Consider the following 16,324-nt stretch of genomic DNA (forward strand, 5'->3'; position numbering starts at 1 on the left):
ATTAAACACATTTTTGCATTACGATTAAGGGCACTTAGTGCGTACTTTTGCCTCGTGGTTTATGTGTACTTTTGCCCCACAATGAGTTTTTCAACTGGTTGGAGTTTTATGACAAACATCAAAATATTCCCGGCAAAAAAAATTCACCCTACAAACCACAATTATACAAGAGTTTTTTGGGCTCTGTTGTTTTCGAGTTTCTGTAGTTTCCGAATAGGTCAATCGTAGTTCCCAAAACTAAGAAAATTAGATCAAAACAGCTCAAAACACAACTTTCCTCATAGCTTCGTCCCATTTAAACGGAATCTTATGTGTTTACATGTGTGATTAACTGACGTTATAATACTGCAAATTCATACAATGTTGCCAGTTTATTTTGCTCGTATGCTTCGAAAAAGCCAATTCGTATGGTCAATGGTAGGGAAAGCCTTCACTCTACAACCAACGACAACGGCTTGAGGTTAGTGAACTTCGCCGCGGCCAGGGGAATGGCCATCTGTAGCACCCATTTTGCACGTCTGAACATTCGAAGCACACCTGGAGACACCCCAATGGAGAGGCTTGCTCCCAGATCGACCACATGCTGATCGACGGCCGGCACTTTTCAGACGTCATAGATGAGAGAGTGCTGTCCTTTCGAGGGCCAATCATCGACTCGGATCATTATCTCGTGGTAGGCAAGATTCGCGCCCGGTTGTCCAACGTATTTAAATCGAGATCGGCGAGGAATATACGTCTGGACTACCAAGGGTTATCAGCGGAAGGAGTTGCTGCAGAGTATACTCGGAAAGTTGATAGACGGATCGGTGAACCAGCTGGAGCGGACCTGAACGAGCAGTGGAAGCACATCCATGATGCGGTCAGCGAAACAGCGCGAGAGGTGATAGGCATGACAACGGGAACCACGCGTAGTGGGTGGTTCGACGCTGAGTGTAACGCGTCAGATGCGGGAGAAGTGCTGGGAGGCAAGAACTGCCGAAAAGAGGCTTCATTGCCGTAAGAACGTGAGCACTACGATCGCGTCCTCGCGGAGGCGGAGAATTGCTTCACCAGGCACGACACGAGGAGCTTTTATAGAACGATCAACGAAATCAGGAACCGGACCGTGCCAATACCGGCCATGTGCAATGACAGGGAAGAGAATCTGATTACCGATAAATCGCAGGTGGCCAGGCGTTGGAAGCAACATTTTGAAGTATTGTTCAACACCAAACAGGATAGAAATTGGGAAGGACGGACAAGCTGTGAACCCACCTACATTGGACGAGGTGCAAAATGCTTGCAAAGAGCTAAAGAACCACAAAACCGCTGGGAAGGACGGCTTACCGACCGAACTTTTCAAAGTTGGGAGCGAGCGGCTGTGTAGTGCAATCCACCAGATTACCCTAAGGGTATGGTATGAGGAACAACTACCTACGGACTGGTTGGAAGGACTCATATGCCCTATCTACAAGAAGGAACAAGGCTCGACTGTCGTAATTATAGAGGCATAACCCTCCTCAATTCCGCTTACAAAATTTTCTCTTGTATCCTGTTCCAGCGACTGCGGCCGTTGCAGGAAGCCTTTGTTGGAAAATACCAATGCGGTTTTCGAGTGGGGTGATCTACTACGGACCAGATATTTACCTTGAGACATATTCTCGACAAGTTTCGAGAACACAACTTGCAGACGCATCATCTTTTCATAGACTTTAAGGCGGCGTACGGCACAGTGAAACGCAACGAGCTTTGGCGAATAATGCTAGAACATGGTTTCCCAGCAAAACTCATTTCACATCATGCGTCAGGACAGCGGTCGAATTTTCGGACGCGTTTGTAACGTTGGATGGTCTGAAGCAAGGTGACGGCTCTCGAACTTGCTGTTTAACATAGCTTTGGAAGATCCAATACGAAGGGCAGGTGTGCAGAGGAGCGGCACCAACATCACTAAGTCTCACAAGCTTCTGGGCTTTGCGGACGACATTGATATAATTGGTGTTAATCTTAGAGCAGTTGAGGAGGCCTTTACGGCTTTCAAAAGAGAAGTTGCGAGAATTCGACTCACCGAAAACACTGCCAAAACGAAATACATGGTGGCTGGCAGAGAGCGTGATAGTTCTACGGGTGTTGGTGCTGCGGTGGAGATGGATGGGGATACTTCCGAAGTGGTCGACGAATTAATTTATCTTGGTACTCTCGTGACATGTGACAACGAGGTGAGCCGCGAGGTGAAGAGGCGGATTGCGGCGGCGAATAGGGCTTATTACGGATTGCGTAGCCAGCTTAGGTCCCGTAGCCTACAGATCCGTACGAAATTTGCGCTCTATAGGACTCTGATCCTCCCGGTGGCGCTCTACGGACATGAATCGTGGACATGGAAGGAGGCCGATCGACGAGCGCTTGGGGTCTTCGAGCGTAGAATCCTGCGATTAATACTCGGAGGCAAACTAGAGAACGGGGTGTGACGCAGGCGCATAAACTACGAGCTGTACGAAGTATACAAATACGCTGATATTGTTTAGCTGATGTAACACGGCAGGTTACAGTGGGCTGGCCATGTAGCACGGGTGGCGGATGCGCGACCGACAAAGATAATATTTAGCAGAGAACCGGATAGAGGCCGACGACTTCGAGGCAGACCGCACATCTTCTTCTGTTTGCGTCGGTCTACATTCTGACCAGGCCCGGATTTGAGGGGTGGGGGGGCAAAGGGGGCAAATGCCCCGGGCCTCCCGATTCAAGGGCCTCCTAGTCCTTAGGCGACCTTTTTTTTTTTTTGCTCGTCACCTTTCAGAACGTTACCTCTGAATGTTTTTAGAAAAGAGGAAAAGAGGGCCTCACAAACAAATTTGCCCCGGGCCCCCCACCGTCTAAATCCGGCCCTGATTCTGACGAGTGGCACTGCGCATCTCAGCCGCTCGCTACGCTGTTGATGGCTATATTGATAGTGTTCCAACAGTTCTCGAGAGAAGCTCCCTCTAGCTGGTCCACTTCAGGCTTCGAGCAAATGCGCATAGCTTTTTGGCGACGTTAGACTGCTACAGTCGCGTGAGATCTCACCGGGGCGGGCGTTGGTATCGAATGTTGTTAACAACGGAAAGTTTAGGGGGCATCTTAACCATAACCACGTAGTGGTCCGCGTCGACATTAGGATCTGACACATGTAGGATGTACTTTTTATCTTTAAAAAAACGAGAAAATAACTTTCAACATAAGTAGCGACGGAGGAGAAAACCCTCTTGCAGTTTTTTTTTATCAAATGTTAAATAATTCAGCCAAATACAGAAAACAGTTTTGTACTCGATGCTATATTTTATTCCGATTTTAGTTTTTTTAATGCGTGAAGCAATCTTCTTAGGTTTAAAGGTTAAAACAATAATACGAATCTCGCTCATGGAACAATTCCCGCGTAACGGTTTCATAACCTTCACTCCGAATACGATTGAACGCACACCGGTGTAGCCGCGGTGCAAGCCTCCCCGACACGGCCACCCATTATAAGCAAATCAAATAATAACGTCTGTAATCGATTCTCATCTCCATTTCACTTTCAGACATTCCCCGGCGCTGATTGAAGCCACCATCAATTTGCCGCTTTGGAAACGATTCATTCATCAATGCGCGCTCTTTTGCCTCCAACCCCGTGGCAGACTGGCCAACATCGGATTGCAGTCCGAAGGCAGTGAACGAACGAAAAAATAAATAAAAAACTCCAGCGCGAAACACACACTCAACAGCTCACACGAAGAAAAACAATGCGAACGGTGGCCCCGCGTTGACCTTCTCTAACCCAGCCCTCACGAGAAGAAAACTCCGCGCAACGACTGGCGCAGCATCAAGATCTGCGAAAACTATCGCCACCGTTTTTTTCCTGTTCACTAGGCACCGAACATGTTTATGACCATCGGAATTGAGTAGCTTCTAGTGACCATCACGGGAAGAAAATCACTGACCAAGGAGAAAAAACCGGGGGCAATAAAATAATTACCAGCGTTTAACTACCGCCTTCTTCTCTCTTTCACCCTTAATTCAGCCCTCGCACGAGCAGCACGATACCTGCGGAAAAATGTTGAAAAACATCCACGAGCGGACAGTCAAAAAGTGAGTCCATACTGATGTATGGGGGGAACGAAAGTGAATCTTTTATATTTTTTATATCTGCCAATTCACAGGGTCAAGGGTAACCATTATATCGCCAACCATGGTGGCCGCGACACCGTAGATCTGCCGTACGCTCAAGCCAACCGGGGCTACTCAACGGACGGCGAGGACAGTCAGCGGGCGGCCTCGGATCGAACCGTGTCGGAGTTCACGGTTAACAACGAACGGGCAACTCCGCCGACCGCACCGTCACGAAAATCCCGCCCGAACGAAAAGTTCCAACAGAACGGAACCACCAACGGACCCGCCGGAGGTCCCCGGCCACTCTCTAGTCCACCGACGCGTGCCCCTCCACGGGCACCGTCGGCCCTCAGCTACGACCATGGCGGGGAAACGGGAAGTGACATCTACGTCACATCAGCGGCTTACAAAGCGCCGTCGGAGATTAGGTAAAAACGGTTTGATCTTTGAGTGACCGATAGGAATCACACACATTTTTTTCAAACCAGTCGTTACAGTGCCCACCGGAATCACCATTCGTCACGTGGACCCCGCAGTGTATACAGTGTTGCTAGCACGGCAAAAACGGGACGCAGCTCACGACGCCACGGTGCTAAGGTGGAGGCGATGTCCGCACCGAATCCGTTCTGCCCGAACGTAAAAGGTGTCTGCTGTCTGATGTTGCTCCTAAATTTGGGTCTGATTTTGGTCACTCTTGGTTTCGTGATAGTGATGCAATTCATGGAACCCCTTTTTGTATGGTAAGGCGGAGCTTTCGCACAATGTGTACGGCAGCCAGCACTGATTTGAGTTTTTATTTCACAGGATTCTGGGCGTCATCTTCCTGATCTTCGGCTTCGCCACCCTCGTCGGCAGTATGATCTACTGCGTAATAGTGTGCCGCGACGCTAAGACACCGGATCAGCTACGCAACGAAGATCTGTACTGGACTAAGCACTGGCAGAAGAGCATCGGTTATACGCCGCACGAGATCGACTACAAGACGGACCGCTTTGACGAACGCGATCGATACTCTGACCGGTTCTCGGTCAGCAAAATGAGCGGGAAGTACTCGGATCGAGAGATAACCCGATACTAGGCATCGGTTGATTGGCGGACAGTGGGAAGCAATCATTTTACCACCTATTTTCGAAATGGAGCAACAAATTTACAAACAAAACAGTTTTTGTTTTGCGGTTTTTTGCTGCGCAAATAAACTTAAACGAAACCAGTGTTGTAGTAAGCGGAACGATCGTTACTAAATGATTTAATTTAAAGGATTTCTGTTAAGCTTAACGAAGTGTAATTTTAATCTAATACTTAGAAGGAGCAGCAACAATCAGTCCGTAGAATAATGATGATTTTACTTTTAACCATAAGCACAAAAAAAAGGATGGAATGACATCTAATGAAGGCAATATTCTTTTGTATTCTTATTAAAACGAAATAATATTAACAAAAAAGCTCGAATATTGTTTTACAGATTGTATTGAACGAATAATGTACATAACAAACAAAAATGCAAATAAATTGATTTTACTAAACCATTCTCTTTTTGAATCATAGCTTCGAAAACTTGAAGCTGAATTTAAACAGTAGTAGTTGCTTGTCTGTTTAAATGGAAAATTTGGGAAATGAAACGCAAGATTAAATAAAAATAAAATACTCGGAACACGTGGAAATCAAAGGTACAAAATATGGGGCACTTGATTCTAAATGTTTGCTCTACAGCGTTTGGAATTTCAAAAAATAAAGTTGGAAAAACTGCACCAACGTGTGATCGCTGTTTGTCAGCTAAGTTTCCTCAGGGGTCCCGCTTAATATCCGGAACGAACTAGCCCTAGGGTGGCTCGATGCTTCTGGAACAAACCTGCAAGCAAGCCCTCGGGTATCACGTCTGCGACTTGCTCGCCTATTGGGACGTATTAAACAGCTATACGTCCGCTAAATCTCCTGACGGAGGAATCGATGGCTAACATCAACGTACCGTGTTGATTCAAAATTCGAACAGTCTCAAATTTCGAACACTGCACAATAAAGACCGAATTATTAGAGCTAGTTTAATAAAAATCATGATTATTGAACACCATTTCGTTACTTGTAATGTCCTTCACCCAGTGATGTATGGTTCTTTACAACTTCCACTTCCAGGGAATCAGCAGGCGTTGAAAAAAGTGACAATCAGTATTCAGACGGTTTGCCTATCTCTTAGCGATTACGTTGAAGTATTCGGAGTTTGAATCAAAGCTGATCTTTAAATACTCCTTGTTTTTGTGTATAAAATGTGTTTAAATCTGTATAAATAGTCCTTAATTGAAACAACAATAAAATAACCAATAAAATAAAAATAGACAAATTTTCCAATCTTTTGATTGAGATCCAAAATGGGTCAAGAATTAAAGAAGTTAGAAGTACGATCGGTTTCCTCTCCCTTCTTCTAACGCAGGCCTCACTCAATCGGCTTTGTCTTTTCTTCCACGTCCCGGTCAATCTTCAAACCAAGAAATGTTCGCACCTCTCCACTGCTTCAATCGCCTTCAGTTGACGATTGACTACAAGTGAGTCACCCTCTTACAGCACAAGGACGACTTGGCTGCTTTCGAATCGTTTCACGTAGAGACATGGATCGCTCAAACTTCTGGTGAAGCCGAATCGTTCCACAAAGGCATGGAACCTCGCATTCCAGGCCCTTGATACCTGCTAAAAGCCGTATAGTGAATTTTCGAGGCGGCACACCAGGTTCTAGCCTTGCTCAAAAATCTTTTGGATAAGCTAATCGTTGAGAAAAGCAGTCTCCACGTCTTTTTGGTGCACTATTACCATTCTCTGCTCGTTCGCTACAGCTCGCACGGTGTCCAGTAGAGATGGTCGGGTATGGGAAATTTGTTACCCGTACCCGACCCGTACCCGACTCATCGAGAATTTTCAAACCCGTACCCGACCCGAACCCGAAGTCGGGTTTGTTTGAAATACCCGTACCCGACCCGAACCCGAAAAATATTGTTTTCAACTACCCGTACCCGACCCGTACCCGAAAAAAAATATCCCGAAATTGCCGGTACCCGACCCGTCCTGGATTTTTATTTTATTTTGTTTATTTTTTTTTCTAAATACCTGATTACCTCGCATATTTTATGCACTGATTGTCATATGTGGTTTCTCGAGATGATGGCCGGAGTTGGACTAGACCCGAGTGTTCATGTGAACAAATGTTAATGAACCAGAGTTCCAGGCGATGTATTGGTGCTCCCAGAATCCAGCGTAGCATCTGTCACTGAGAACGTCCGCTCGTCTGATGTTGAAAAATTTGATCATTTTTATCACGCAGCAAAATATCTATTTTTTTTTTGTAAAATGTGGTTTATTAGTCAAGAAAATAATAACACTAATTACATGAATTCATTGATTAAACTTCGGTATCCAAAAAAAATTCTAAACTTTGAATATCAATCTCATCGTTATGTTCGTTAATGTAGGATATATAATTATTGACTAATTTTAATATACAAGTTTTTCATTCACAAGCATATAGAGTAGATTCTTCGCTTTACAACCCAGCTGTTTCATACCAACGTTTCTCCAGCACCTCACCCAATTCGTATTTGGATACTTTCTTTCTACTCGGGGTATATCTGTTAAGCTGATGTAGTGTTGATGTATCAGACCAGCAATCGGGTTCATAACTGTGTACGGAGAATTTGGGTTCAGTTAGTTACCTCATATTAAAATTAATCAGGGATTTCAATTATTTTGTATGCATACGTATGATTCATATAAACTGCTGATAATTTCTATTTTGTTAATTTACCCTACTAGTACAACACGGAGAAGGGTGAAAAATGCATGTCTGGTAGAGTTTAAATTAAGCGACGAGTTTTATGTGCACATCGTAGCAATCAGGAGACTCAACCGTGTTGAAGTGTATAGTTCGAAACTGTTACCAAACGACTTTTTTTTGATACCCGAGTAATATTACGGAGGTCTGCCGAAAAGAGTTTATTTGCAAACATTGCTTACACGTTTAAACAACAAAAATGCTTTTAAAAAAATCTGCAAACTTTCAAAACTCGTAGCTTACCAAAGGACAGAAATATTATGTTTCAGAAAATATTATTTAAATATTATTTTTAATAATATTTAATAATTATTTTTTTATTTTTAGTGTATTTCAGACAGTTTTTAATTTTTAATTTTTTTGATATTGTTACGCCAATGGTTTTACAATGTAGATTATACTGACTCATCATTCGATTTATGGGACCATTTTTTGCATAATTATTTCTGCAAATGTTTTTTTCTGAAAAAAGTTTTCTCGTTATAAGATGCCGTGAAGGTGTATTAAAGATGAGTTGTGATAGTAATGCAGATGAGTCTATACGATTTGAAATAATGTCATTGACGAAGAATAGCATTGCGAATTCGCGGCGTTGTTTAAGTGTTTGCAGATTAATGAGCATGCAACGTGCTTCATACGATGGCAGAGAAAATGCAGTCCAATTCAAGTTGCGAAGCGCGTAAAGGAGGAATTGTTTTTGGACTGATCCATATGAGATTACAATATTCTACAATAGGTTTAACATATGTAATATACAATAGTTTGATAGTGTACGGGTCTTGAAAATTGTGGCTGAACCGGTTAGTAAAGCCCAGCATACTATTTGCTTTACTTGTGATGGAGTTATAGTTACATAATAAGTATTTTTCGAATAAGTCCACGGTCAAGAAAAATGCAATCATTCTTCTATAGAAATCAATGATACCGTTACCGATGCAACTTTGTGCTGCGTCGTATCCGTTTCTCCCTCCCAGACCAAGACTATGCTAAAGCACCTAGGCTAAAAAAGTTAATAATTAAATTCTCATAATGCACGAAAATCAAATTACCCGTACCCGACCCGTACCCGACCAGTTGAGAATTTTTCAAACCCGTACCCGACCCGAACCCGAAGCCTTGGTTTTAAAATTACCCGTACCCGACCCGAACCCGAAAAATATTTTTTGGCGTTACCCGAAACCCGACCCGAACCCGTCGGGTACGGGTATCGGGTAAAAATACCCGTACCCGACTATCTCTAGTGTCCAGCTAGGCTTTGTGAAAAGACTGTGTAGCGACACTATAGTATGACTGAACTGACAACAGCTCTGTCTTTTTACTCTGACAGCCTAATGAATAAGCTATTCATGAGAGCTCACATATAGCTGAAGCTCAACGAAACTGTCTTGTGTTGCACACGACAGCTCATTCTTGCGCATGTATTTTGTTCGTTATGACATAGAGCTTTCTACGCCAGATCTCACCAGTACAGGCTTAGTCTGTATCCTAATAAAATCGATTTGTTTTCAACCAAAAAATCAGCTGATATTCAATTTCGAAAAATATTACACTTATGAATCCTAGCTCATTAGTGTTACCTGTTTTAGAAAACTTTGTGGAAAACCAGATGAAATAAAACTAAAAATCGGCTTACAACTTGAATAAAAGCTCGGGGCAGGAGGAAATTTTTTGTTACTACCAGCGTGTTGATTATTTGCAACCAAAATTAAACTTGTATTAGTGAAATCGACCACTAATACCAGCGCAGATAGGAAGGTCTATGACAGCCTGATTTTGTTCTTTTTGAGGATGTCCTGTTCGCTTGGCTTGCGTTATTGACAGCCTGCTGATCGGCTGCGGCTGTCATTGACTCGCCCTTTTTCGTTTCTCGTTTATCTTAGGCTGATGCCATAATAAATTCGAAGCAAACCGTTTCATATGTGTTTCCATTGTTGATATTATTCTCCACGTAAGAAAAAACGTGTTTCACATCATCTTGTTTTCATTATAGCATCGGCTTTACTCAGGGGGCTCTTGTGGCTGTCAAACTCCATACATTTTTCATCTACCACTCATTGATTCTGGTACCCACTTTTTGGTTGGTTTGCCCTAAAACAAGCGTAATAGAGTAAACGTCCCATTTTGTCGGTAGACTTATTCTCGAGTAAATGTCGTTTTAGATGGAAAAAAAACAAGAGCTCAACATTTGTTTTCAGTACAATGTGCACTTTCAATGAATAAGATAAGTTTTGTAAGCATTTGAAATGAAATATTACCGCCGTGATGAATTTATGATTGGTAGGCAAAGTGTTGACGTTTATAGGCCCCTGGCTTTACTTCCGTGAATCATAATCATCTGACATTCCGCTCGGATTCGTGCTGAAGGATGTCGGGGATTATAGTCTGTCATCAACGACAGCTTGGAAGCACCAACAGACATAAGGAGACGAAAAACAACAGCCAGTTTGGCATTGCATGTGTGCTACCGTCAGTAGCTGTCGGGTTATGAACCGAATGTCCGGGAGCAGGGAGAGCTGTGCAATACAATGAGAGTCGAATTAGTTGAAAACTTGCTGTCATGGATATACAGTCATTTTCATAAGCATAGTCCAGACTCACCACCTGGGAATAATTTTCACCAGAATTGTATCCAGCTTTCTGACTGAATCCATCAGTTACAAGCTTCGTCTGGTAGCGGTCCCTCCATCGAATTCGTTTTACTCCACCTTAAATAACCATTTGCACGTGATCGGTACTCGTTCTTCAGGAAGTTTGACTGACGTCCACGTTTGGTTCCGGTCGCTTCGGCATTTCCGCTAACAAACTTGGCAGGTTGTTGACGAAACTCATTGCATTCATGACGAAGGCCTACGGTATCGGCCTGTTTTATGATCTTGCGCTTCTTGCCAGGCATCTTCCGTTTCTTCTGCACCGTCTTCTTGGTTCGAACATGCGCCCTGTCCGTCCGATCCATCGTCTTCTCCGGAAGCATCTTCAGGGTCGCTTTCATCGACGGATTCGTTCTAAATCGCATGAACCGGAAACACATCGGAGCTGCTGTCGAACTTCGGACTCTTTATCGAACTCGTTTTGATTTCGCCCTTGATGAAGGCTACGTCATCTTACCAACTACGTTGGGCCCCGTCTTCAATGGGTGATTATGGATCTGTAGAATCAAAAGTTATAGCAGCAGAGGTTGCTCTAAACTCGACTTGGAAATCAAACAACTTACCTAGGAGTCGGCGCTCCCATTCGCTGCTTCTCGCATTGACTCCGGACAATCTTCACTTGTTGCGAAAGAAGCGCCCCAGGGTTTGTTTCTTGCGAGGTCTCTTTTTCCGATTCTTTTTCATTGGATTCTTCAATAGGAACTTCAGGTAATATCTCAACATCAGGATTGTTCGATATGTCCCCCTCTCTGGATTATGGGAGACGGGGATCACCAAGGAAACTTGACATGCCTTTAAAATTAGCTCAGTGTAAAAGAAACATTCTTTGTTGAGTTTGACGTCTCTTGCAATAACAAATGGTCGACAATCAATGGTCGACAAAACGAGAAAAAAATGAAAGATTATAGCTTTCCAACCAGTCCTATGAATTTTGGTGCCCCTAGCTATTACCAAAACGCGCCAACTTACGTGACAGTTTGCATAGTAATTGCTCGCCGGGTTCATCGTTGTATTTACGAGAAAATTCATTTGAATCTCTGAATTAAAGTTAGTGGCTAGGAACATCAAAATTCACAGGAATGGTTAAATAGCTATAAACTCTCATTTTTTCTGGTTTGAGCTATTGGAGTGCCTTTGTGTTGACCAGTGTTATCATCTCCCGGCTCTTGAGGTGTAATGTCGTTTCTCCGCGGATTCGGGCATGTCGTAGAATTACATCCGAAAATCCGTATCTTACCAAGGACTGGTTCTACGTTCATCCACATTCTCTGTAGGGGTTATATTCCCAGCTACAGCTACCGTAGCGCAACCGTTCGGGAGGCTCGTTGCCGCCAGAGCCGCTTTTGATCACAACATCTTCGCAGCTTCTGAATGAAGCTGAATTGATCCTAGCTTTTCAACCAGCATCCGATTGGTTAATTGGTTGGTTGATACTATAGATTACAGCGGCTTCTTGAGCTCCGCACGTCCCTGGTCATCGCGATCAGTGATTAGTACACCATCTTTTGTGAGAGCTTCTTAACCAAGAGCAAGTATTCCCGAAGATACTACTTTGTAGACTCAACTCCTTTGTTAGACATACCTTCGATTTCTGCAGGATCTCTACGCTTCTTCGGTGCAACGAAATGAGCTTGCACGAAGATTCCTTCCTTCTTCCGTAGCCGTGCAAATTACTTCCTCAGCAATGTTTGCCTTGGAACGGATTTTTTAACAAAGGTTTCTTCTAGAGAACTCCACATTTCAGCTGTCGTTTGCTTCTGCCGAAAAAAATCAAGAATTTCATCTGTTGTGCATCCAATGAGAATTGACTTGACCTTTCTGTCGGTTTAATTCTACTGTGCATTCCATTGAATTGTTGATAACGTCTAGGGTAACTTCGAACTTTGATTTGGACGGAAAATATAAGCTCAAAAATGTTGAGTGGGGTGAGAGGAAGGGGAAATACCAAATTAGTTTTCATCTGCAATTCAAATCACCCTTTGTCCGCCTTTGTTTGCATGCAAATAAATGTTGAACAACTCTGTGTGGACTCATTACTGCGACCACAGATATATGATCTAATGTGAATTTGTGATGAGAAAAAAAAAAACAAAATATCACATCTAGTAATTTGGCTTGCCTTTTGGCGATACTTCACTGTCACTGAGTTTGTTTGATGTTAAATTTAAATTGAGCAAATACACTGTAAAAAAAAACAAAAATATTACCAAAACGGTTTGCAAGAGGATCTCAAATTATGCCCAGAATCGCTGAAAACTTTTTCTAAAAGCCAGAAAAGGCAAAAATACAAGATGAATCGGAACGTAACACTAAGGTTTTGCATTTAGTGCTTCTAGTGCTGTAATCGGTTCGATCATTGTTTTTTAGTGTTTTAGAATACAGTTATCAAATTCTGGTACAGCGTCATTAATCCGGAATTAAGGATTGAACAATTTCTTTACGTGACTTATAACATTGTCGTCTTTTCGGCTCAATGACCCAAGCAGCTCTTTATTTGCCTAAACGCGTAAAATGCATCTGATTCTACATATATACTTAAAATCTTATATCATATCCCAAAGTGTAACATTATTTTATCTCACAAACATGACATGTTGTGGTTTATTATATGGCATCCCTAGCATCTCTAATACCTAAACAGTACGTGTGCAAAATGATGGAAATTTGTATTCCCTTAAAGTGCGATATAAGGTCTTTTCAAAAAGGTTACCAGACTAACAATACAAACTATAGCGATTGCAGACCATCCGTAGGGGTCCACAAGATTCAACCAGCTTCTGACTATGTTTCGATAAATTTTGAGATATTCTTAAAACACTAACACTAACTGATTGCATTAGCAGGGGAGGAGAAGCTTCAAGCGTATGGAGTAAGTAGGACAGGGAACAAAAAAAATGTCCACCGTCACCGATGGCACAATTCATACTTCGGTTTGCTTAGTACTGCCGTGCTTCGTCTTTGGCGAAGATGATTCCCCATTGGAAGCCCGCGAAATCTGAACACCCATGGAACCAAGTAAATTGGCTGCTGGTCCAGGCCCACCGATCTGAGCATGATAGCTTTCCATCATATTTTTGAGCGTGGTAACATCGATATTGACCGGTTTGAAACTTTCGATGTCATCGAAATCATCCACTTCGCTGTTGGCTTCCGCTGGGGTACCGAGATCCGTTTCGAAACTTTTCCCAATCGTAGTCGAAGCCAACTCGCGATCCATTTGCTCCATGTAGGATTGTATCTCATTTTTGACGACTTTGCCAGTTCTCGTTGGAGACATATCCTCGATGTTTTGATCGTAGTCTTCTTCGCCGTAGTCACTCATATCCGAATTATCAGAGGAGTCCCATCGATCTTCAGGAATGACTAAGTCAAGCAAATTTTTAACATGAGCACCAAACGCATCCGGATCGAAATCGATTGGTTGATGAAGAGGTAGTTGGGCTGGTTGCACATCGGCCTTCGACTTGCTTTTGGTACGTTTTGGTCTGGTCGGCGTTAACGAATCAATCTGGGCCGAATCCACACCATCGAACTCACTTTTCTGGTCTAAAAAGTCACTAACCATATTAGTGAACTCTTCGGCGTGCACATTTCCGTTGAGGGAAAACAATTTGCGAGTCCCGTATCGCTTGGTTAACATTTCGTCCAGCTCTTCGGGAGAAACATTAATCCAGCTGTCTTCGTCTGGTGTTGGCAACTCAAGACCCTGCTTACGCAGTTCCTCCACGTCGTATTCGTTCCGCTTCAGGATGGAGACAATTTCCTCGCCAATTTTTGGCGTAATCTTCATTGAATCACGATGATCCCGGTAATAACTCTGTGCCACTTCTAATAAGCGAACATACTCCTGAGATCCTTCGATATTATCCTGAAAATAACCCTTTGACTTGAGAGATTCGAAATAACTTTTCCAACCTTTGTCAGTTTCCAGTGACGCAGCGGAACGTGCCTGGGAGGCTAGAATTTCGAAGCCACAGGCAAGCTTCAAACCCAAAAGATGAGCCTTATAGCTAGGATCGCTTGCAGCTGGTAAACTCCAACCAGTTCTACGATCAGGTAGATAGTTACTGTGCAGCAGCATGGCGTATAAGCATCTGGTGAACACGACACTCGTATAAACGCAGCTCTCCGGGGGGAAGTAGCGCATCGCTCGGCAAACTTTCAAGTCTATCGGATCTCGATTACAGAATGCCAACACGGCAGCTGAGATTAATTGAGGATTCTCTTCTAGAACGGCCGCCACTCCTACCGGAACGTATAGTGTAGCCCGATGGTGATTGTCTTCAATTTTATCCGGGAAATCCTGAATGCGTTCGTCGATACATGCTTGCATGCTTTTCGAAGCCACCCATTTGGATCGAGATTCCGCACTCAACTCCCGGAATATTCGTTCCATAGGGAATGCATCTTGGTGGTCTTCTGTTTCAACCAAATGCAGCTTGCCATCGCAAATAAAAACTCGACCTTCACAGCGGTCCGGATTCGCCCAACGCGGCAAATGTTCAGCTGCTTCAATCAGTAGAAACTCTCCATCCGAGTCCACCACTCGTGCCACCAAATCGGGAATTTGACGCGTTAGGTGAAATAATAACGACACAATAAACCATTCGTCCTGTACATTATCCCCATAATGTGTTATTCCGTGCAGATGAGGTGGCAGCTGAACTAAAAATAGCGTAGTTTAAAACCAGTTTCTGTGCACAAAAAATAAGACTGCAGCAAAATAGAGGTGACTATTTATGGCGTTGTATCGAAAAACATAGTTACCATTTTCTTCATCGAAACCGTTCGCCTCGATCAACATACGCTGCTGGAGATCGCCCTTCCGCATAGAAACCTTGAACCCGTCCCGATGCCAAATGTAGCGCTGACAGAAGTCTTTTGCCAGTTTATTGACCTTTGCCTGGAGCGACTCCAGCAGAGGCTCGCTATTTTCCAGCGAAACATCTTTCTGATCCAAACCAGTCGGGAACAAAAAGTATTCCACGAAATCGTCCTCGCGAACTGATTTTAGCAAACCGGAAGCGGACATTCTCTTTTTTGTACGATCCAAAATAGTTCTTCTACAACACGGCGATGAATCACCCTCTCAGCTTCTCCCCAACACAATCTAGCACTGCGACTGCAGATGAATGTTCGATCGTTATACGTTTATGCGAACGTGAACGGACGAACAAAAGAATTATGCTTTTGTTTTCTTATGTTTTTTGTTTCTTCTACGCCCTTGTTTTATCCCTTTTTTGTCAACCGACAGAAACTGTCAAGCAAGATATTTTACACGCTGATTAACAGTAAACCAAAAAGGAGGGAAAAGAGCAAAGCATACTGAAAATGAGTAGCTGTTTTGTGTACTGGTCGCTCACGGGAAACTTTGACGAATGTTTGGACAATTCTTATGTTTCACCTGTATGCAGACTTTATTTAGTTATTTCAAAATTGTTAGATGTTTTATTTAGCCCAATTGTTTGTTTGTGTAGAGTAGAAATATTATAGGTACACGAATAAAACGAAAAAATCATTCAAGTGATTCGATATCATTCTTAAGGCCCCAATACAATGGATACGTTTGCGTTGCGTTGACGTTAATTAGAAAGAAAATGTACACACCAAAATCAATGTTATTTGTTACAATCAATGTTATTTTCACTGAAAATCAGCGTAAGTTATAATTTACTGAAAGCACACCAGCAACTATGATTATCTGTCAAATTCGAACAAAAAAAGAAGAAGTATTTTCTAGCCATCCATGTGTTTGAATGCA

At 43.1% G+C, this 16,324-nt stretch overlaps 2 protein-coding genes across 4 annotated transcripts in view; one reads left to right on the plus strand and one right to left on the minus strand.

The window, feature by feature from the left end:
* The window catches only part of LOC129720690 (uncharacterized), a 257,772-nt gene extending 252,148 nt beyond the window's left edge, over positions 1–5,624 (plus strand). For both annotated transcript variants that reach the window (XM_055672261.1, XM_055672262.1), the window contains 4 exons: positions 3,534–4,080; positions 4,152–4,529; positions 4,590–4,841; positions 4,906–5,624. In XM_055672261.1, coding sequence (XP_055528236.1) covers positions 4,046–4,080; positions 4,152–4,529; positions 4,590–4,841; positions 4,906–5,179 — 939 coding nt within the window. In that variant the 5' untranslated portion in view covers positions 3,534–4,045 and the 3' untranslated portion in view covers positions 5,180–5,624. The remainder of the gene's footprint in view (positions 1–3,533; positions 4,081–4,151; positions 4,530–4,589; positions 4,842–4,905) is intronic.
* Positions 5,625–13,023: 7,399 nt separating this feature from the next.
* LOC129720689 (protein ecdysoneless) lies at positions 13,024–15,790 on the minus strand. 2 transcript variants are annotated; one of them, XM_055672259.1, is made up of 2 exons: positions 15,331–15,790; positions 13,024–15,228 (listed from the first exon to the last, which is right to left on the minus strand). In XM_055672259.1, the coding sequence occupies exons 1-2, from the start codon at positions 15,593–15,595 to the stop codon at positions 13,484–13,486; spliced, it is 2,010 nt and encodes a 669-aa protein (XP_055528234.1). In that variant the 5' UTR covers positions 15,596–15,790; the 3' UTR covers positions 13,024–13,483. The 2 variants fall into 2 exon arrangements, with proteins under 2 accessions (XP_055528234.1, XP_055528235.1); XM_055672260.1 differs by having other exon boundaries at positions 13,024–15,223; positions 15,331–15,481.
* Between the last annotated feature and the right edge of the window lie 534 nt (positions 15,791–16,324).

The sequence above is a fragment of the Wyeomyia smithii genome, chromosome 2, assembly GCF_029784165.1.
Source record: "Wyeomyia smithii strain HCP4-BCI-WySm-NY-G18 chromosome 2, ASM2978416v1, whole genome shotgun sequence".
NCBI lineage: Eukaryota > Metazoa > Arthropoda > Insecta > Diptera > Culicidae > Wyeomyia > Wyeomyia smithii.